This window comes from Gorilla gorilla, chromosome 6, assembly GCF_029281585.2.
Source record: "Gorilla gorilla gorilla isolate KB3781 chromosome 6, NHGRI_mGorGor1-v2.1_pri, whole genome shotgun sequence".
NCBI lineage: Eukaryota > Metazoa > Chordata > Mammalia > Primates > Hominidae > Gorilla > Gorilla gorilla.
In genome coordinates, this window is record NC_073230.2 from 57,961,716 (window position 1) to 57,985,987 (window position 24,272).

The 24,272-nt window shown below is 39.2% G+C and overlaps 1 protein-coding gene across 2 annotated transcripts in view; it reads left to right on the forward strand.

Moving 5' to 3' along the window:
* SPMIP7 (sperm microtubule inner protein 7) overlaps positions 1–24,272 on the forward strand; it is a 64,998-nt gene that overhangs the window by 37,550 nt on the left and 3,176 nt on the right. The window contains exons 4-8 of one of the 2 annotated variants that reach the window (XM_004045433.4): positions 1,594–1,732; positions 3,583–3,650; positions 8,106–8,147; positions 9,248–9,355; positions 19,379–19,486. In XM_004045433.4, coding sequence (XP_004045481.2) covers positions 1,594–1,732; positions 3,583–3,650; positions 8,106–8,147; positions 9,248–9,355; positions 19,379–19,486 — 465 coding nt within the window. The remainder of the gene's footprint in view (positions 1–1,593; positions 1,733–3,582; positions 3,651–8,105; positions 8,148–9,247; positions 9,356–19,378; positions 19,487–24,272) is intronic. The other variant, XM_055347010.2, reaches the window with a different exon arrangement.

A 24,272-nucleotide genomic window follows, 5' to 3' on the forward strand; every position in this document is an offset into this window, starting at 1 on the left:
TTAGGGAAAAGTTTATTACCTTCATGGAAAATTCCATAAAATATTTATGAAATTTATCAGAGGCTCAAACAGTGAGGTATCTTTTAAGCTTTCATTGAACTCACAGATTAATTTCTTACATACAATACCAGTCAGATATGGTAGAAAACATTTAAGACTTTGCTATGATGTAAAATATCTTATTATATTTAGTACTTCTATGACACTAATTTTAAGATAAGTAAGTTCAAAATGTATTCACACACAACAAGAACACTATGGACTCATCACTGTTCTATTTAACTTTTCCAATATTATGTTTTTTAATTTTCACAGCATTCCTATGTGGTAGAGACAATTTTTGTAATGGTCCTTTTTCATTCTTGTATCATAAACACCTAGCACAAGTCTTGAAATATAGTTATCTCTGAACAAATATATGTGGAGGAAGTGAGAATCACTGGTAATTCTTTTAAAAATGACTTTGACTCACAGTGGGATTTTTTTGGAAAGATATGCCTTGTCCATAGAATGGAAAGATCAAGTTTCACACTAAGTGTGAATAGGGCAGGAGAAGGTCTGGGGATCCATCTATCTTGTCAGAATATAGTCTTTAGAACGAGGGTTGTATGGTTTTCACTCAGGATCCACCTGGAATTGATTTCACTGTGTCTGTCATATATGCCTGTGAAAAAGAACAACTTTCAAAACTCCAAAGATCCCCATATTTGTGTGTGTGTGTTTGTGTGTGTGTGTGTGTGTGTTTAAAATAATTGCATGTCATAGGACGGCTGAAGCCCTTCAACCATGCCGAAAAACTGGTACAATTTGGCTGCATTAGTGTGGAATAGTGGGACTGTTGCTGAATCTTAGGAGGCAGATTATTTTTGCAGGGGAGAGTCCTGACTTTGACCAATAGCTGACCTTAGGCAAAGGAAATCAGTTTTCTAAGCCATAGTTGATTTGTAAATTAATGGTACCCTCTGAAGGTCAAATGAGCATTTTTTTGGAAACTGTAAGATGTATGTAAGTTTTCTACTTCTGTGTGACAGACTGCAGGAATTTAGCAGCTTCTGTTATCTAGCAGTCCTGTAGGTCAGAAGTCTAGGTATGTCCCAACTGGGTTCACTGTTTAGGGTTCCCTAAAGCTGGAATCAAGGTGTCAGATGAGACTTGGTTCTCATCTTCCGGGATCATTCAGGTTGTTGACAGAATTCCATTCATTGTGGCTATAGGACTGACATTTGCTTCTTCAAGGGCAGACAAAGAGCATGTGTTGTTGTTTTGTGTCTCTTTTTAGAGCTTGCTTGCTTAGGTTGGGCCTATTCAGGAAAATCCCACCTTCTGATTAACTCAAATTCAACCAATTAGGGACCCTTACTACATGTGCCAATCTCTTCGGGCATATAAAATCACATAACACAGAAGTACTACCTCATCATAATCACTTGTTCTGCCTACTGCCCAGGGGAGGTGATTATATATGGTATACACACCAAGGGGCAGGGATCCTCGGGGTCATCTTCGGATTCTCCTATCATAGTATCATATTGTTATAAACTTTACCAATTGAATATGCTTTTCATAAGATGTTCCTATTTAATAACTTCATAGAGCTTATGAAGATGTTCCTTGGGATAAGATGCTACCACCAAAACTTGTTCCAGAAGAAACAACATTGGAAAAAGCCGCTGACCCCATCTCACAGTGTTTTACTCTGAAAAGATATAAAGGGGTGCCAGCAATAACTCAGGTCAGCAGACTTCTCTGAACAATAATGTATTTCTCATTGTTATTGAAATGAGTTCTAAAACTTTAAGTCAAAATAATGCTTATTTTATTGTTAACAATACCTAAGGAAGTAAATTTATGTAAGATAAGTAAATATATATACACACACACACACACACATATGTATGGAGTTGAAATTTCCGTAATCGTGCAAGTTATTGATGACTGCAAATACTTTGACGTTTTAAATATTCAAAACTTTTATTGATTATATAAAGACTACCTCTTTCTCAAAAGTCATTTGCAATGACTGTGTTTATTTTTGGAATTGCAAGAGAATGAGTAAATAATGAAGAAGACAGAAATAATTTTATCAGATAACCTATGCTGAAGATGGTTCTTCACAGAGGATCTAGATCTTAGCTCTGTACTTTTCATGGCAAAAAGAGAAGATCCATAGATTGCTATCTGATGTTGTCACTTATTATGTGATAAAACAAAGCATACCAACTTTTCAGTAGTGACATTCATTCTTTTTATTTCAGAGTGTCAAGAAGAATTTATCACGGGAATCATCATATCTATGCCATAGCCAGATAACTTTTCATAATGTGTGAATCTGTTTGTGTTACTCCACTGATTAAACCCATCCTTTTTTATTTAAAAATAAAATCCATACTCCTTGACGTGACACAGACTCAATTCTCCATTATTTGCCCATGGTTCCCTCCTTAGCTTCATCCCTGCCCCGTTCTCATCTTCTTACTGTTCCACTTTATTGTCCGAACATCACCCCACAGTGTACTCTGTCCTTTCTCTGCTGAGCTTCTCTCAAGTCCTCAAGTCTCCCATGCTCGTTTCCAGGTTGTGTGCTTTGCAAAGAGTGTTCCACTGCCTTCATCACTCTCCCTATTTATGCTAGGTGAATCTCAAGAATTCTTCAGGTCTTATTGTAACCCTCACTTTTGACCTCCCAACACTGGATTAGATGTCTCAGCTCTGTGCTTGCAAAGTACCTTCTACTTCCATTGATTCCTTTATCTTTTTGTGCCACTTCTCACGTGTAGGAGTCTGGTTAAGCCCTTGGGCTTTTCCCATAATGAAGTTTTTGAGTACATAAAATCCATAGGATTAAAAAGTAAATCAATTATATTGAAATACAGCTCTTAATATAGATCCCAAGAGGTCCCCTGATGGTAGGTTAAGATGCCTATATTTTCTTGTAAAATTTATTCAGCTTTTACAGAGAAAAATGATAATAAAAGAGGAAAAACATGGCTTTAATATAAAGACTCAAACCTGAGATTTTTCACACAGAAAAAGTGAATTAAAAAAAAATATATGGTTTCATCTAGCTAATTTTAAAGGATCTCTAAACTACTTTAAATTATTTTTATACCTGTGAAAGTTGGTCCTTTCGTTACACATTCCTTGCCGTTAAATTCTACTAGCATCCAAAGTCCTTCTTGGGCCAGATGATATTCAAAGCTTAGGATCTAGGCTGGTTTGGAAGTGGGAAACTGGCCTGGGTTTGCAGAGGGTAGACTACAGTGGATCCAAGTCAGAACGGTAGCTAAGGATGAAAACTAAAATCAGACTTTCCACATGGGTTTCGGTATGAAACAGGTGGATAATGAGACAGATTCCAGCTATGAGAAAACAAATTGAAATTGGAAGTCTGAAACCAGATCAAAGACCATGAGTGGCTCCAGACCGAATCCATGAAGTGCTAGCAAAGCTTGGAGAGTGCGTTTCCTAGAGAGCCTGGGGCATAGCTATGATGTAGAAAGGACTGTCAAGGGGACAGGGGCTTATCCACCAGAAATTATAACGTGCTCATTAACTGTCATTGATTTTGATGATTATTTTTAGATGGTTGGTGAGCTCTGGGACAGATTTCAAACAAGATCTTTCTTGGCACCAGTCAAACCAATTAATTTGTAAGTTTTATCTCCTAAAGTTCTCACACTAGGTTTCTCACTATCATGTATTGTAATTAAGAAGCTGATGCTGTAGCCCTTGGCTTAGAGGTGTGGGTGAGGGACATGTTCTCTGATGGAGAGCATCCCAGGGACTCCCTGACTCACATCCTTAGGGCTGGGAAATCCCAGGACAGTTGCTCAGTGTGCCTGCTTCCTTTACTTTCTCTTTACCCTCCTAACATTTAGAATATTGGATGTACCATAACCATTTTGGAAAACTGAGTGCGGTGACTCGTGCTTGTAATCGGAGCAATTTGGGAAGCCAAGGTGGGAGAATTACTTGAGCCCAGGAGGTAGAGACCACCCTGGGTGGTCTGTAATTGAAATTGAGTTGTAATTTCTCTTTTGTAGACATGGTAAGACCCTATCTCTACAAAAAAAAAAAAAAAAAATTAATTGGCCAAGATGGATGGTGGTGCACCTGTAGTCCCAACTACTCAGGAGGCTGAGGCAGGAAGATCCCTTGAGCCCAGAAGTTCCAGGCAGCACTGAGCTGTGATTGTACCACTGCATTCCAGCCTGGGTGACAGAGCAAGATCCTTCCTTAAAAAATAAATAAATAGGCCGGGCACGGTGGCTCATGCCTGTAATCCCGACACTTTGGGAGGCCTAGGCAGCAGATCACCTGAGGTCAGGAGTTTGAAGCCAGCCTGGCCAACATGGTGAAACCCCGCCTGTAATCCCAGCTACTTGGGAGGCTGAGGCAGGAGAATCGCTTGGATCCAGGAGGCAGAGATTGCAGTGAGCTGAGATCACGCCACTGCACTCCAGCCTGGGCAATGAGCGAGACTCATCTCAAATAAATAAATAAATAAATACAATAATATAAAATAGGGAGGGCTTTATAAACAATTCGATATAAACAATTACAATATTGCTAAAGTCCATGGACTTTATATAAAATAGATTATACATTATTTTCAGTCAATTTTTGTATTATATAGTTACTTTGTGTTCTATTAATGTTAGAAACTATGGTTTTATTACTACTACTTCCTTACATGTAATTTTCACATTTAGTCTAAAAAACTAGGTGTTTCTGCCTTTGAAAACATCACAATATTGTCTGTTCATTTTTGCTCTTAACACAACCCACAACACAGGTTATCATCTTTGTTTTTATTTTGTATTCATTTTTGAATATTTTATGTACACAAAAATGTATAAGAATATGACATAGTCTGTGTGTCTGCTCCTCAACTTTAGAAATAAAATATTGCTTACACAATGGAAAATTTCTGTATTTTTTTTTCTAAGCACATCTATCTTCCTCGAGGAGCATGACTAGTATTCCAGATTTGACGTTTCACATTTTCATGCATTCTTATAATTTTTTAAAACATATGTGTTATTGTTAACCAATATATGGAATTGTGTTCTTTGTCTGTAAACTCAGTATTAGTGGTATCATACATATATTTATGCAACTTTATATTTTTGTTCATATGAAAAATTACATATGAGGAAGTAATACTAATAAAGTCATAGTTTCTAACATTAATAGAACACAAAGTAACCATATAATATAAAAATCCATAGAAAATAATTTACACTATTTAATTTCACATTATTTAATTTACACAAAATTTATATTTGTGTTTGTAAGATTCATACCTGTTGACATCTGTGTTTCTAGGAGTTTGTTTTCACTGTTGTAGAGTCTTCCTTTAAATGGATGTGCCAAAAATTATTCATCCATTCTCGTAATTATTTTCTGATTTTTATTACAGTTGGTACAGTGCCCACATACCTTCACATACCTAAGTGTAAAAATATTTCTGAGTTTTATATACTCATATTTATGTCTAGAATTGTTGGGTCATGTGATGTGTACTTCTCTGCTTTTTAAATATTGCTATGTTCTTCTTCAAATGAGTTTCAACAATGGAATCTCCCATTATAAGTGCTTGGGCTCCCATTACTGCACATCACAGCCAGTGTTTAGAATTTTCAGATAAAAAAAATCCAGTCTTATCAATAACAAATTGTGCTCCATTATAATTTTAGTTTACATCTACCTGATTACTAACGATCAGTTTTTGCAAGTTTATGACCTGTTTGAATTTTCACATCTGTAACTTGCCTGCTTATATATTTTGTCCCTTTTGCTGTTGGGTTTTTACTTACTGATTGTCACAACTTTTCTGTTCAATATTCTGGGTAAAAATCCTTTCTTGGTAATGTGAATCAAAGTATCCCCTTCTAGTCTGTGACTTTTTTATTTTAAGACTTTTCTATTTTTGCTTATCTGAAGTTTTGAATTTTACTGTAACTAAATTCATCAATATTTTTCTTCAGGTTTTGTTGTTTTTGTGAAGATTTTAATGAGTGTTTCTCTGCCTTGAAATAATAAAGATATCTTCCTTTTATAACTTTTTTCTAAAATTTTCAAAGTTTTGCTTTTCACATTTATTATTTTTAAGGCATTTGATTATTACTTATGATAAGAGCTAGGGATCCATTTTCCCAACATAAATAGGCAATTATGCTAGCTCAGTTTAATGACAGCATCTTACTAAATAGTTTAATGAGTGATTTGTAGGCCTGTTGGCTAAAGCCTGTGAGTGCTGAGTCACAATCAGCATTTTGCAAAAATGAAGTTGAATAGGAAATATAAAAGTGAATCACATGGAATTTTAAAATGTAACTATGTATTTTTCAATAACTACCGTGGGCAATTATGAAGAATAGCATGAGGCAGACAGACATCACATACGAAAAACACATGCCACTCCAGAAAAAATTATTCATTCCACCTTTTGCTCTCTGGAATTTCATCTGGTTTTCTGGTTTTTAGATGTTCAATTTGATCATCACCTCAGTGGAATGGTTAACCTTATATATTTAACTTTATATTTACCTAATCCAAATTAAATTTAAAGCAAAATGCAGGAGATATTGGTCCACAGCAAAATTAATGAGAGTTTTTGCTAAATTTTAATGATCAAAAATCAATATCAAGGATACCATTTTTAAAATCTTTAACAATTGCACCACTTCAATAAAAGCAGTATAAAGTGACCTTTAAATAGGATTTTTTTTTTTGGTAATTGGTAGAAAAAAGAATGAAATGGAAATACACAACGCTGTACTCAAGTCTGACTGCTGGATCTAGAAATGCAAATAGTGACAGTACGGAGAAGAATATCGAGTCTTGTCAGAAAACTACCACTTTATTGAACCATATCTAAAAATGATGTGCAAGATTTTTGATAAAATTTATTTAAAGTATGGTTTTGCCAAATGTGTAAAATACCCCACTATAGACTCCAACATGTAAATTGAATGGTAATCGTTTAAATAAAGATTGAAATATTTAAAAATTTAACATTATTGACCAGGTGTGGGGGCTCACACCTGTAATCCCAGCATTTTGGGAGGCCAAGGCGGGCAGATCACGAGGTCAGGAGATTGAGACCATCCTGGCCAATGTGGTGAAACCCCGTCTCTACTAAAACTGCAAAAATTAGCTGGGTGTGGTGGCACATGCCTGTAATCACTGCTACTCAAGAGGCTGAGGCAGGAGAATCACTTGAACCTGGGAGACAGAGGTTGCAGTGAGCCAAGATTGCACCACTGCACTCCAGCCTAGGTGACTAGAGCGAGGCACCATCTCAAAAAAAAAAAAAAAAAAAAAAGAAAAAGAAAGATTCTTGTTCATATAGCAAGCTGAAGTTGATGATAATCCCATCTGAATACATTTTTTAAAATGTAATTTTTTCTACTAATTCGTAACACGTGAATGTTAGTTCTAAAACTTTATTGGTATATTGGTATTTTTAATTTACATATCATGTGGTAAAATGGCAAATAGCTCAGGGAGATGATAATTTTTTTATTCCAGTTTACATAGATCCACTTAATTTGTTGATTATAAGTCAGCTGGCAAATGAAAAGCTATGTGGGTTAGTCAGCACTGCCACATCTCAGAATTCTTCAGCATACTATTCACAGTGGAAACCTCCTGTACGTAAATGTTCCTTCCAAGGGCTCACACAAAGACCTATATGTGAACGTTTATAACAGCTTTATTCATGATCTCCAAAACCTAGAAACAACCAAGATGCCCTTCAGCAGGTAAATAGATAAAGATACTAGAGTATGCCCATACAATGGAATACTACTCAGCAATGAAAAAGAACAAACACAACACACAACAATATAAATGAATCTGAAATATATTTTGAAAGCAGCCAGACCCAAAAATTTATTATATGATTCCATTTATTTGACATTCTGGAGAAAGCAAACTACATCCTTAAATAGTCTCTGTTTAAAATCACAAACCTTTAAAGGACAATTCCTATGAGATATCTGTGAAGGCTTTTGTTTTAATTAGAGAAATACTGTAATAATTTGATGTTTATTAACTTAATATAAATAACCCGGTTGCCTATCTTTTCTTTTTTGAAGTGTGAGTTCAAGTTCTAGAAGTAAATATATTCCTCTCTATACGTAAGTAATGCTTCTCAGTCTTGAAAAAAATTTTAGATTTATATTTTGGTTGTAGTTGCTTTCAGCTCACGCATGTTGAATTCACTTTTTAAGACAACTTATATATTGTAACACATTTCTAATGTTTGTGTGGCACACAGTGCCTGTTTAATGTCAGAAGTCCCATCTAAGGCTTGATTTTGATGAAAGAAAGAAAGAAAAGAAAGAAACAAAGAAGGAAGGAAGGAAAGAAAGAGAGAAAGAGTGGTATTTTTCTGTTTTTCCAAATAGGTTACCTTTTGAAATAAAATACCTTGGATGCTACCACTATTGAGTGTTATGAATCACGAAAACTGTTATAATTGCAGAAGGGATGAGATGCTCATTAACAGTGAAGTGCAGGAAATATCACCTCTTATTTTCTACATTTAATGCCGGCTTTCCATGGATGGCAAAAAAAAAGTACATTATCTGCCAGTTGGGGTCTTCTCCTGGTTTTTAGATGGAAGAAGAACCTTGAAACAAAGTAGATCCAAGAATATGGAGGAGGGATCTGGACCTTTAATCCTGGCCCACCCCTCTCATTACTCGGCCTCTTCAGTTCTGCAGTTGACTAGTGTTTCTACCAGTGGCCCCAGAAGTCCTTGAAACTCTCCGATTGGCATTAACTCAGCCTCTCAACTTTCTCTCAGGCCCAAGGGCACGTGGCTTGTTGCCCAAGCTCCTCTGCACCTGTGAGGGTTTCCATTCACCAGGAGCCTTATAATCTCTGGCACACACCAGCCTCTTCCTTGCCCAGCCTCCAGCCGGTCTCCAAAGGAGTTGTGCTGGGGCTGCAGGAACAGCCCGCTTCTTTGTTCAGAAACACAAAACAGCCCTTACTGTCACTCTGGCTCAAACTTAAGATCAAGGAGCATGCCACCGCTCATTCTGAAGAAGAGAAAATTATCTTTATATTTTTTAAGGAAAATTGTTCTATCATTATGCTGTACATTTTGCATTTTGAGCCTTTGATCTAGTTTGGCAAATAAATTTCCTTTGGAAGTTAGAATACTGTTCAATGGTTTCTTCTATGTTTCTTATGAAGAAATATATGCCTTCTTTCCTTTCCACTCTGACAGTGGTCATGTGCAGTCTACAAATGCTGATGATGTTGACAACCCCTTGGGAGACATCGCATCGCTAGCCAAGCAGCGGTACTCTAAGCCTCTTTATACAAACACAAGTCGGTGAGTTCCATTCATGATTATTTCCCTTGTTTTATTACTAAGGATGAAACATGATGATGGACTTTACTATAAATGAAGGAATTTAAACGTGGCTTTTATTGAACATTGCTGAAGAAGAAAGATACCTGCTTCCTAAAAGAAATGTGGTTTGTCACAAAGGAGATTTTGGGGATTGACTCACTTGGGGCCCTTGAGCAAGTCACTTTATCTCTGTGACTTCAGTTTCTTCATCTGAAACTTGTGAGAAAAAAAATGCCACCAAGAGAGGTGATCGTGGGGGGATCAATAATGTTTGTAAAGTATCTGAGACGCGGCAGATCACTAACAGAGAGGAATCACTTTTTTTTTTTTTTTTTTTTTTTTTGAGACGGAGTCTCGCTCAGTCGCCCAGGCTGGAGTGCGGTGGTGCAATCTCGTCTCACTGCAAACACCGCCTCCTGGATTCACACCATTCTCCTGCCTCATCCTCCGAGTAGCTGGGACTACAGGCGCCTGCCATCACTCCCGGCTAATTTTTTCTATTTTTAGTAGAGAGGGGGTTTCACTGTGTTAGCCAGGATGGTCTCGATCTCCTGACCCTGTGATCCGCCCGCCTCGGCTTCCCAAAGTGCTGGGATTACAGGAGTGAACCACCGCGCCCAGCCGAGAGGAATCACTTTTACACGTAGGAACTTGGAGGCTGTCGTGCTGTGCTTCGTCCTGAGGAAGGAGTCAGTGGGCTGGATTCTTCCATACATTCTGCAAGGAAATCATTGCTACTACACATAATAATTCTAAAAATCTAAAGGAAGGATATAGGAAGAAAGCTAATTTAAAATATTCAGGCACAACAATTTAGGATTGTTTCTTCTTTGGTACGTATATCTAAATTTTGAAATGTTGTATGAAATATTCTTTCTAAAGAATCAAAACATATTATTTGGGGTCATTTCTTCAAAGAGAGTGAAGAGCAGTATGGCAACATTTTAAAGATTTGGTGTAAAAATGAACCACTTAACTTCAATAAATTTGGGCGTATAGCATTCCTGCCTCATCTTGCTGTTAATTTCTGTTTTTAAGCAAATGATATTTTGAGCGAAATCATATAAAAGAAGACATTAACTGTACTTACCTGATTTGGGCACTAGAGGGCCTCCAAGGTTGCAAAGTTTCTTCTTTTGATTCGCTTTCAATTTTTAACGGAATCTTAAGCTGTTAACACAAAGAAATGTTTTTCATTTTTATTTATAAAATATTTATAGACACAGAAAGATATAGTGTCACATATAACATATCAAATAACGTAAGTAAACGCCTGTGTATCCCCCACCTAGTAACATACAGAATCTTACTCAAATCTTTTCAGCCATGTGTGTGGCCCCAATCTCATTGCCCATGCCTTCTGCTTCCCCAGCTCAGAAGCTATACTCATTAGACTTTATGCCTTTCTTTTGCTTACTTTTCTTTCTAGTTTTGATACATACATATGAATCTCTAAACAAATTATTATGTAGTTTCCACAATACTGCTTGAGCTACAAAGCAAAGTACAGGAGAATATAAACAATATGATGTCATTTGCATATGAGCACATGCGCTTACTTTGTGCCAAGTAAGGTACAGAGAGCCATCCTATTAAAAGCAAATATGTCTCTTCTTGCATTTTTTTCATCTTAAAGTTTCTTGAAGAGAAATGGCTTTATGATAGTATCTTTAGGGTCCTTTTTAATGATTGGTGGCACTTAATCATGGCTGGGAAACCCTGCTATACCCCTGCCTTTTCAGTGAAAGCCATTTTTTTTTTTTTTTTTTTGAGACAAGAGTCTCACTCTGTCACCCAGGCTGAAGTGCAGTGGCGTGATCTCGGCTCACTGCAACCTCTGCCTCCCGGGCTCAAGTGATTCTCCTGCATCAGCCTCCTGAGTAGCAGGGATTACAGGTGCACACCACCATGCCTGGCTAATTTTTTGTATTTTTAGTAGAGATGGGGGTTTCGCCATGTTGGCCAGGCTGGTCTGAAACTCCTGACCTCAAGTGATCTGCCTGCCTCGGCCTCCCAAAGTGCTGGGATTAAGGTGTCAGCCACCACACCCGGCCCAAAAGCCATATTTCAGGCAAGGGTCAAAGCCATTTACTCTCTAGTTCAAGTGGTTTCAGCATTGGAATCACCGATTTTTCTACAGGGCAAAAGTTTTAAAAATTTCCTTCATTAGTTGATTTTGTTTTATGGTTACTAAGTCATCTGACATGCCCTGTGTTTTTTATATTGGTAGTGATTGTGCTAATAGCTTAAAAATAGTAGTTTTTATTTTTATTGTAGAACTGAATCTGATTATTAAAGAAAAAGCATAGAAATATTAATAACAATGACAATATAACCAAACTCTTATTCATAACCATTATTAACATTTTGGCATATTTCCATCTGTCATACACACTTCTAGTCTTGCTTTTGTATATTTATATAGCTATGATCACACTACACAGAACATTTTTACCACCATAACATTACCACATAATTATGGGTACATGTTTTTATGAGCTTATCATAGCTTCTATTTGTGTAGATGTACTGTAACTGCCTCATTCACTTAGGTTACATATGTAAATTGTTTCCATATTCTTTATATGACTCTTTCTTGATTTGAAATTATTTACTTAAGTGACACTCCTCCAAAAGTATTCTGGGGTCAGAATATGTAAACATTCTTAAAAAGTTCTTAAACTTATGGCTATCATTTTCTTGAAGTGTTACGTGAATTTACAGAGGTTTGGTGAGCCAATGGTTATGCTCAGTATTTATGCTCACCTTTAATAGTAACATTGAAGCTCCACAAAGAACTTTTTTCCAAAAGTGCTCATTATGAAAATAATTCAGATATTTTTAAAGTGTAGAAAGTAAAATATCTCTTTCATTTTCAATCCCAATATTAAAAGTTTGATTTCTTTTTAGACTCTTCCCCTCATGCATTTATGAATGTGTGCAACATATACATACAAGTGTATTGTGTGTGCATGGATAGGTGAAGTGTGTATGTGTATGTAAGATTGAAATATGCACTAGATATTTTTGCATATTAAAATATTTTTAATGGCTAGATGTATCCCACCAAGTCTGTAACAAGTTTATATTGCCCAAGCCCTGAATACTTTTCTTGTTGTAAACAATATAGCAAAAGCAGCCTCTACATATATGTTTGTACACTTATCCATGCATTCTTTTGGAACAAATCACTACAAATGAAATTCTTGCCTGAGTTTTCTTATTAAAATTATTTTTGAATTTGGTAGGCATGCCCAGTTACTAAATGGCATTTAGAGTTCAGGAACTCAAAATGTTAACACAGTTTCTACTGCAGTTCCTAACTTATAACTTGAGACTAGTTTAGGAAATAGAAAGAATCCAAAATAGTCATTGAGTTCAACAAAAATTATTGAAGCTCAGTATAGCTAAACAGTTATCTTTGTTTCTTCAACAAACATGTACTGTTGACCGGATCTGGGTAGTGTTCAGGAATTTTTTTAAAATGATGCAAATTCATCCCCACTTATAATCTGTGTCAAGCAGAAAGTTAAGGTAAGACTGAGATGAGAATCCTGCTTTTTCAGGCCTGGCACGGTGGCTCACACCTGTAGCCCTAGCACTTTGGGAAGCCGAGGCGGGTGGATCACCTGAGGTCAGGAGTTGGAGATCAGCCTGGCCAACATGGTGAAACCCCATCTCTACTAAAAAACACAAAAATTTGCCAGGCTTGGTGGTGAGCGCCTGTAATCCCAGCTACTAGGGAGGCTGAGGCAGGAGAATCGCTTGAGCCTGGGAGGTGAAGGTTGCAGTGAGCCAAGATCGCGCCACTGCACTCCAGCCTGGGTGACAGAGGCCCTGTCTCAAAAATGAAAAAAAAAAGAATACTGTTTTTCAAATCTGTTGTTTTTATCCTCTTCAATACAAGATCCATATTCTTTGCAAGGGCTCAGTGAACAAGTTTGAAGATAAGCTCAGTCCCTTTTAGTAACCATTTTACAGTCCCATATAATTTCAGTGCTTTGCAGTCATGAGTCATCAGTACAAGGAACATAATAATTGAATCATCTGTAATGGCAGATCTCTGTCCTTTCCCAAGGATATGGAAAGAGTGTTGGGGTACTTTTTCTTTTGTAATGGACTCTATTGTAGATTATATATACATGTATATATATATGTATATATATATGTGCGTGTGTGTGTGTGTGTATATATATATATATATACATCTTACATATATGGGAGAGAGCCCTGAGATCTAACATATATGCATCTCACCCTTGTATTTCCAAAGAATAAACAGGCTCAGCACAGGTGAGGTGCAGGCCCAGCTAACAGAGCAGCACAGCCCATGCCTTCTGAACCCAAACCCAGCACTTGCAGTCACCATTTGCTTGTTTTTCCAAACTAGGCAGCTGCCTATGAGGTACCATCCTCCACTAAGTTATAATCTTTTATCTCAGGACGTTACAAGGTTTCATATTTACTGTGCTTTTTGACCTCAATGATTGCTCTGAGGAAGCATTTGCAAATAAAGAGGAATTGTCCAACATGGACCCCCAGGCAGCCCCTGGCACATGTCTCCCATGGAAAAGGGGGCTTCCCTGTCAGTCACTGGACTGTGTTGCAGCTTAACAAAAAAATTTACCACAACCCAGGTTAAAGAATAACTCTATGAATAGTAGTTCCTTAGATCAGCCCAATACTTCTGCCTTTTCAGACTACTTTCACACACTCCCTCATTTGTTTTTCAAATAGTATGATGAGGCCAGAAATGAAGGTGCAAGTTCTATCCCCATTTTGCAGATGAGGAGGCTGAGGCCAGAGGAAATGGCATAAAGAGCCAAGATCACTCATTTCATGAGTGGTAAAAAGTCCAGAGAACTGGCCTCTTAATCCCCAGGGCAAGCTCTTGCCTTAACTCACATTAAACGTGGCTTCTGCCTTTGGCAAGTAATGGGTTCTTGGAGCTTTGAGTTATACTGTTTCTACATTCCCTCCTAAATGGAAGAATTGAAGATCCCAAGAACACAGGAGGAAAGAATATACCCACCAGATGAAGAGAATAATCAATAAACCTGCAATTCCTAAAAAATATCTTGTGGCCACGACATCTTATGATATTCAGAAAAATGCAATCCAGTGACCAAAAGTCATTGCAAAATGATTCCAGTTTTATTTGCATTTGTCATTGAACAATAATAAAATCAGACAAACCCCAACTCACAATGGACTCCTGTCTTTTCCCCTCCAGCCACATCTGCCTCACAGTTCTCTGCAGTCCTTCCCTTCTCTCAGCCCTCTGGGCTGACCCTCCCTAAAGTCCAAGCCTGGAATTTACTACTCTTTCTCCCTCTCCCACTTTCTGCTCCCCTTGCCCACCTTAACTTCCATCCATCACCTGCTGCTCCTCTCACATGGGTCTGCACCTGCTGCACGCTGGGCACTGTGCCAGGCCTTTACTTGCATCACATCACCCCCAGCACCCTCCAAGGGAGTGCAGCTACCCTGACTGATGGCCAATTATAGGTGAGGATGCTTGAGAAAACTTCAGTTGAAGTCTAAGTTCACACAGCTGGTCAGGGCAGCCCTGGAATTAAATGTGTCTGTCTCACACCCCCCTCCCTTATGTCGCATCCATGGTCTTTGTTCACTTGGGATCTTTAAACATTTAAATGTGCATTTTTTAAATTAAAAGTATTAGTGTGAAAGCTGTTGGGAGCTAAGTCAGCTTGATGTCTGCCTAGAACTGTACCTGATATAGAATGGCTCTAAATAAAAGACTATCACATTGATTTGAACCTGCACTTACACCCCACCCTGTATAATTGCAGCCCACTGTGAGCTAATGAGGCTCTCCTGGCTGGGCTGGGAGTAATGCCAATGGTCCTTCCTATTCAGTTCAGTCGCACTGAGGTCCGGTTCTACCACTTGCCAGCTTGGTTGGTGCTGGCCATGATACTTAGACTTTCTCTGTGTCAGTTTCTCCATCTGTAAAATGGACATGATCATAGGACCTATGACACAAGATTGTTGTGAGAATTAAACAGTCAATTTACATCAAGCATTTAAAAGGGCGCCTGGAATATAGAACATACTCAATGACTATTAGTCATGTTTACAGTGTAGAGTGAGAATTTCTATGCATGTCTAAATTTTATGCACATATACAATACATATATTCTACGTATAACATGGTTTTCTCCACATTTTTCCTCTCATATTTAACTTATATACCATCTGTGCTCCCTTCTGAGTTACTAAACTTCTTGATTTTCTTAAATTACTTAATTTCTATTTTATCATGTTTTGTTGAGAACCAATTCATTGTAGACTTGGGCAATAATATATTCAAATTTATCAATGAGTGAACAAAATCCTGGCTTATTTGGAACTAGGGAGTACAAAATAAGGTATTTAAAGGACTAGAAGCTGTGGAGCAAAGGCAAAAATGAAGACTTCTTATTTTTAAGTCGGTCTCTGCTTCTCTCTACTTTCCTCAAATGGGGAGTGGAATTCTTTGAACATGCGACTAACCTGGAAATCCATTTCCCGGCTTGTATGTTTCAGTATCTTTAATAGCTTTGTTCCCTCCAGCTGAAAAATAATATCTCCTATCAGCAGCAGTCTAAAGTGTTCCCCAGAGAGTATTCTCCCCTTAATATAAGGTCACTGTGTTGCACTTAAGATGGCAAAATTCCCCTTGTTATGGCCATATGTGCCAGGGTTAAATGGAATAGATTTAGAAGCCGTGTGGGTGAGGACTTTCATTTTCAAATATTTGGCAGTTTATTATGCAACTGAATTCATTCTCAAGACTGAGCAGCTAATCAGTCTACTCTTTCATGAAATGTTATTATTAAATATGATGTAATCTAATAGCATTAAGACAACGTAACATATGATACCATTTAGCATCAATAACATGCATGCCACAGAGGCACAGAGGCTGTGCAATGTTTTTTATCAAGCCCTTCATGTGATTGACAGATGGCCTGCGTCCATCCCTCTGACTTCTTAACTGCTCTAATGGCAGGATATGACTTTAGAGGCATTTTAATTCTGCAGGTGTTTTCAAAGGCAGTGGAAAAAACCTTTCACACAGATGGAGGGGATTTCCTTTGTAACATGCATGGAAGCTTTAATGAATGGTTGGGGGAGAGACACACGCATGAATAACTTTGCCTCATTCTGGGTTACCTCTCTAACTTACAGCTGCACTTTTCCAACAAAATTCCAAAAAATCCTGCAGGGCACTGCCTAGAATTCAGCAGCTTCAGTTCACTCACCTAGGTCCCTCCGGCAAGCTTGACAATGTGGCTGTAAAACAGAGGCTCCTGAACTTAGCACCACAGAGGAATCATCTGGAGAGCTGTCAAAAGTCCCAGTGCTCAGGCCACACCACTTACTAGTTACATTAAAATGTGGGGCTGGGCCGGGCACGGTGGCTCACGTCAGTAATCCCAGCACTTTGGGAGGCCGAGGCGGGTGGATCACAAGGTCAGGAGTTCGAGACCAGCCTGACCAACACGGTGAAACCCCGACTCTACTAAAAATACAAAAGTTAGCTGGGCATGGTGGTGCACACCTGTAATAGCAGCTACTCAGGAGGCTGAGGCAGGAGAACCGCTTGAACCTAGGAGGTGGAAGTTGCAGTGAGCCGAGATTGTGCCACTGTATTCCAGCCTGGGCAACAGAGCGAGATTCCATCTCAAAAAAAAAAAAAAATTGTGGGAGTGGGAGCCAGGCATTGGTACCTTTAAAGATGCCCCTGAGATGTCAGTGTGCAGCACCATTGGGAACCTCTGTCTTAGCATCTTTTCAGCTGTCTGTACTGGATAAACTTTGCAATCTCCATGTGCATGGCCCTTATTTTGTAAATGTTTTATTTCTTTAAATTACTGTATTTCAATTGAAAATAGTTTAGCATCTATTAAGTGCTAACAATTTGCTAGCTGTTTTCATATTCATTGAATTCCTCTAATCCCCAGAGTGCCCCTAAGAGGTTAGTGTTGTCCTCTTCATGCTGCAGTTGACCGAGCTGAAGCCCAGAGAGCTTTCTTCACTGGAGTAAAACCTCACAGTTACTTAAGGGGCAGAGTCAGGCTTGCCACAGAAGCCTGCTTCTCGATGCAGTGGGCTTCCCCCACTCTTTAGCTGCCTTATTTTCCTAGTCTCACAAAATCTGTTATTTTGTACTGTTTATTCTGCTGTTGCCATAGATGTAATTTCCCTTCACTTTGTTAGTCTCTGGGTGTCCTTGATTATATCACCTGCAAGCCAATAAGTCATCACCAACAGAGTCATAAATTACACAGCTGGAAGAGAATTAGGAGATTTATTAGTGCAATTCCCTGCCTGATGTATATTTTCCCCCTAACATTCTGATACTTGCACATAATCAATGTGGGAAGGACACCAAGAAATTGCAGTGTGAATCCTTCTCATTGTTTCCACTTCTCCCTCACCCAAGTCCTTCCGGTTGGTATCACTACCCGGGGTCAGGCTGAGGCTAGAAGGCTCCAAAAGACTATGTCCAGTCCAGATCCCAGAGATGATATGGGGAACCGGGGTCTGAATCTTCCTCCCAACCCTTAAGCACACACCCCTTTCACTAACCTCTCTTCTGCCTGCCTTGTCACCTGATACTTTCAGGAGCAACTCCTATAAGCTCCAAATTTTGAAAATTACTCCTAAGATAAGTGGTTCCTGGAGAAGGTTTTGTTTGGCTTACTGGTCGTGTGGGAAGGTCATGGATATAACCAAGGCAGCCATTGAAGAACCATTTCTCCACCACCCACAGAGGTTTGCTTGTTGCTACTGTGTTGCATTTTGTCTGGGCGCCAATTTTGAATAGGGAACCATGCCACAAGGATGTCCTGCTCTCAGAGAAAGGTCCAAGGATGGCAAGTGAAAGCCACGGAGATGAATGAAATTTGCAATCTGCCCACTGGCCCTTTCCTCCCTGGGAGCAAGTTCATGATGGTGGCCTTTCTTATTCCTCCCTGAGGCCAGCACAGTGAGCTGAGGCCATGGCGTTGATACGACTCTGCAAAGATGGTAGGCTAATACACAGAGCCTCATGATCTGTAAATGTTGTGTTCTTGGACTTTGAAATACAATTTAAATCTTATTTTCCTCAACTCCTTGCAGCACACAGGATGGAGCTTCACGCTGGGCCTGTCCCATAAGCTTTACCCACCTCCTAGGAAATAATCTGTGTAAACCAGCTTGTGTGCTATCATGGCAAGAATATTCATTATTCTTCACATTCCTTCCTCTGAACTACCTACTTAAGCCTTTCTCTTGAATGCTCGTTTGCCTTTTCTGGAGAGAGAGAGCTTTTATACACACTGAAGAACGGCTTCTTCACTCTTGTGTTTTCCTTTTATCTCCCACTGTCCCTGGTGGAGAAAAGAACAGGGAAGCAGAAGAGTCAGTGGAATTCAAACTAAACTGTTTAAATTCAAATTATAAACAGACTGTTGTAGAATTAATGCTGGTGTACATTTGTTTCCAATGGGCAATTTTAGGAAATCATCTGAAATTTATAATGCAGTACATTAATGGTGATAAGAAAGATATCTGATAAAAGTAACAATGCTATAAATGTAAGAGTGTATATTCATTAATATTAGAGTCTGCATTACAGAAATATGTGTGGGATACAGGTCTGCCACTCTGCCAAGACCTGGTATCTTCCTTCATTATGAAACAGAGCTCAGCAGTGAGTCATGTTTGTAAAAGACATGGAAATTTAAAATAGCAGAAAAACATGAACTTGAAGTAAATTTTATCGACCCCAACATAGGGCTGTTATCTAAGTACCTGTGCATCAGCATGCCCCAGGCCTGCACTGTTTCCTTTTTGGACAGCCCAAGTTCCACACCTCATACAGGAAAAAAAAAAATTAGACTGCATCTTTCTTTATATTTTTCATATTTGGGTGCTAGTTACCATGACAATTTCACAAATCATCATTTTAATTTCCTCTTTTCTTCCTCTCTTAACTCTTCACTTTAGTGCTGCAAATATTCCAGGATATACCGGCAAGGTTCATTTCACAGCCACCCACCCAGCAAATTCTAATATTCCATCAACAACCCCATCACCAGATTCAGAACTGCACCGGTAAGTATGAATCCTATTACTCAATTTGCTCAGATACATTAGGAGGGGAAATCCTAATTGTGTTTATTCCATTAAAGAACAATTAAATAGTAAAAGCAAATTTACATTGTTTTTAAAAATGTGGCATCAAGTCCGAAACAGAAAAAAGATAATTTTCCATTTTCCTACTGAGGGGAACTTTATTAAGCCTTGTATGTGTTTCCTTTTTGAATCTTACCCAAAATTACACTGAAAACCAGGTGTAGATTAATGTTATTACGAATGTGGCCAAAAGGGGCATATGAAGGTATTTCAGGCGCATTAGAGGAATGGCATCTTTACTTCTTAGACTCACAGCTGTGCACACACATCACCCTTCTGCATGACCATCAGAAGACACATGGAACATACATCAGATACATAGTTACTTCTTGTGAACAGCCACCTTACTTTTATAAAAGAAAAAATTCTGTTGAAAGTCACATATATTTTTAAACCCACATTTTGCAAATTGAAAGCCGGAGATGTGGCCAGGCATGGTGGCTGACGCCTGTAATCCCAGCACTTTGGGAGGCTGAGGTGGGCAGATCACTTGAGGTCAGGAGTTCGAGACCAGCCTGACTAACATTGTGAAACCTTGTCTCTACTAAAAATACAAAAATTAGCCAGTGTGGTGGTGGGCACCTGTAATCCCAGCTATTTGGGAGGCTGAGGCAGGAGAATCACTTGAACCTGGGAGGTGGCAGTTGCTGTGAGCTGAGAGTGCCACTGCACTTCAGCCTGGGCAACAGAGTGAGACTCCATCTAAAAAAAAATCCCAGAAAACAGGAAATGTTAGATGCAAGGTTACTGAAGATTCCTTTATTTGAAGCTACTAGTGAGAAGGAGCACATGGTTACTCATTTATTATAACTCAAATTTGAAAGCACCTGATGGAATTCCTGGCATTGCAAACAGTTTTGAAAATGCAAACACAGTCTGAACGATGTCTAGTGGTTAGCCCAGTGCAGATGAATATGCTAGCACAGTAGGAAGGCAGACTAGAGGGACGGCAGTTCGCCCCCAAAAGGAGAGCTTGTTCTAGATCACATTCTTTTGGTAGAGGATTCATTCGTTTATCACACATTTTATTTATTTATTTATTTATTTATTTATTTATTTATTTATTTATTTATGACGGAGTACTCTGTCACTCAGGCTGGAGTGCAGTGGTGCGATCTCAGCTCACTGCAACTTCTGTCTCCTGGGTTCAAGAGATTCTCATGTCTCAGCCTCCTGAGTAGCTGGAATTACAGCCGTGCACTATCATGCCCAGCTAATTTTTGTATTTTTGGTAGAGACAGGGTTTCCCCATGTTGGCCAGGCTGGTCTCAAACTCCTGACCTCAAGTGATGCTCCCGCCTCGGCCTCCCAAACTGCTGGGATTACAGGCATGAGCCACCGTGCCTGGCCTTATCAAACATTTATTGAGCATCAATTCTGGGCCAGGCACTGTTCAAGACACTGAAGATACAGGGATGAACAGACAAGGTCCTGGCTTTTAGGAGCTTATTTTCTGGTACGAAAGATAGACAGTAAAGAAGCACACAAGTAACTGAAGAAATGAAATAATAATCTTAGCTAGTGAAATGAAAAAGAAAGACTGATGTAGGAGAGAGTTCCTCAGAAGGGGCTTATTGAGCTTGGTGGTCAGGGAGAGCTTTCTGAAGAGGTGACTGTCAGGCCATGGGTACCAAGCCAGAGCTCCTGCTCTGATCAGCTTCTTAAAACTTTCAGAAAGGCAATGGCTATAAATGGGAACAGCTGCCATGCATGGGCCTCTTGGGCTGTGGTTCCTGGTCCACCCAGCTGCTAATCCTTTTATTCACTCACCCATTTGCTGGTGGATTCACATGATCTTTTACTAAGTCAATGAATGTTTACTGTGCTCCAATAAATCACAAGAACTGCTTGCAAGGAGCTCACCATCTCGCAATGAGAAATAAACAATTGCAGCAGAGGATGACAAAAAATGTCTTAACACTAATAATCACTTCTGTTGGCTGAGTGCTTTGTGGGTACTAACTCATGTCACTGTTCCAGGAACCCTGTGAGGAAGGGAATGTTACTATCCCCATTTTACAGATAAGGAAACTGAGGCACACACAAGCTGCCAGGGGCTCTGGGAGGGGGCACTAGAGAAGACTTCACAGAGGAGTGGCTCAGGCAGTGACATGAAGGAGTGGGGCTTGGTCCCACCTAATTGAGGGCAGCAAGCATTCCTCATGGCACAGTAAAGGCACCCTAGGGGGCGGCTCTCAGGCCCCGACTAGCCTGTTGTAGGCCACTGCATACAGATAATTCTAAGCATCCCACAAGCCCTGTGTGCGTGGCCTTTTCTAAGGTGCCTGCCAATAGGAGGCTTTATCAACACGTCTCACTTTCTGGATTGGTAATTTTCTAGCATCTCTCCAGGCCATTTGATGAGAAACATTTTAAAAGGAGGTCAATGGCTTTCTAGGCTAATAACTTGCATTTGTTTTTTTCTCAAGACACATTTTTACCCAGTCTCAATATTTGCATGTATTTAAAAAATAAATTCTGTTGTGTATGTCATCCTAACAACATGATATTATGATGAGATATGGGTATATAGTAAAATGGTTACTATAGTGAACACATTAATATCCGTCATCGCCATAGTTACCCATTTTCCCTTTCCCCCTGTGGTCAGAGCAGCTTTAATCTACTCAGTTAGCAAAAATCCTGAATACGATGCACTATGATGCCCTGTAGTCCTCATGATGGATCTTATGTCTCAGGCTTGTTTCTCCTGCGTGTCTGCTACTTAGCATCCTTTGACCTACATCTCCCGTTGCCTCACCCCCCACCGAATCCCTCATAACCACTGTTCTATTCACTATCTCTGTATAGTTCACCTTTTATTTCTTTTTTAGATTCCACATGTAAGTGAGATAGTGCAATATGTTTCTTTCTGTGTCTATTAGCAAAATGACTTCCAGGTCCATCTGTGTTGTGCAAATGGCAGGATCTCCTCCTTTTTAAGGCTGAATAATATTCCATTTTCTTTATCCATTCATCTATCAACAGACATCGAGGTTGTGTCCATATCTTGGCTATTGTGAATATGATGCAATGAACACAGGAATGCAGATATCTTTATGAGGTGGTAATTTCATTTCCTTTGAGTATATCTCCAGAGAAGGAATACGTTATTTTTATGTTTAATTTCTTTAGGAAACTCCTTACTGTTTTCCATAATGGCTTCACCAACCTACATTCCCATCAACAGTCTATCATTTCTCTACATGCTCATCAACACTTATTATCTCTTGTCTTTTTGATGGCAGCCATTCTAATTGGTGTGAGGTGATATCTCACTGTGGTTTGTATTTCCCCGATGAGCAATGTTAAGCACCCTTTCATACACCAGCTCACCATTTTTGTTGCCTTTGGGGACATGCCTGTTCAGGTCCTTTGCCCATTTTTTAAATTGGGTTATATGTTTTCTTGCCATTGAGTTGTATGTGTTCTTTATAAATTTTGGATATTAACCCCTTATCAAATATATGGTTCCCAAATATTTTCCCCCAGTCTGTAGGCTGCCTTTTCATCTTGCTGATTGTTTCCCTCACTGCACAGAAGCATTTTAGTTTGACATAGTCATATTTACTTATTTTTGCTTTTGTAGCCTAAGTTTTGGGTGTGATACACAAGAAATCATTGCCAAGGCCAATGTCAAGACATATTTTGAAATGTTATAAATCCATTTCCAAAGGCAAAGCTGGTAGACATTTAGACAAGTAATATATATTTACTTCATGTGAGGGACATAAAACAATGTCAAAATTAAATACATCCTTGTATTGATCATTTAGACTCACTGTCCAAAGAGAGCTGGGATGAAACCTTGTGGCTGGTTCATGATTTAGGAGGGATCCGATGCAGAAATTCTTTGTCAGTGCAGCTATAAACATTGCTAATCCCTTTTCTTTTTTTGTGCACAATCCATCTTCTCATCCCCAAATCTCAGACCCCACCCTGATTTCTGATTGCTCTAACATATCTACACAACACATAATCAAGCCATCCAATGTGTGATAAAAGGTTCCTATCATCTTTCAGATAAATCCTATTTCTAAATGAAAAACTGTCCCCTACTGTTACTCCCAGAGAATATAACTTGTATCTTTCAGCCAGACTTTCACATCCAGATTCAGGCCCATAGCTGACTCTTGGGGGTCCTCGCAATCCCTCTCAATACACACATACTACACACATGGCTGTCATCCATGGCCGTCACTATACACACATACTGCACATACAGCTGTCATCCATGGCCGTCACTATACACACATACTGCACATACAGCTGTCATCCATGGCCGTCACTATACACACATACTGCACATACAGCTGTCATCCATGGCCGTCACTATACACACATACTGCACATACAGCTGTCATCCATGGCCGTCACTATACACACATACTGCACATACAGCTGTCATCCATGGCCCGAGTGGGACCCAGCGCCCTCTGAGGTAGCTTCTCTGGGATTCTTATTCTCAGGGTGCAGATAACTCTCTAGAGAAAGTGACACTAACCAAAGTGTCACCCACAACTAAGTGATGGCTCGTGCTGGGCCCAGATGTCAAGGCCTGCACCTCTGCCTTCTCCCCTAACAGCAGCTCCTGGCAAGCGGTGGTGTTCTGGCATGAAAAAGCATGGTGCGGAGGGGCAGGAGGGAATTTAAACGTGTAAAAACTCACTGTGCTTTCATAAGGACTGTACCCTCTAGCAGGAAG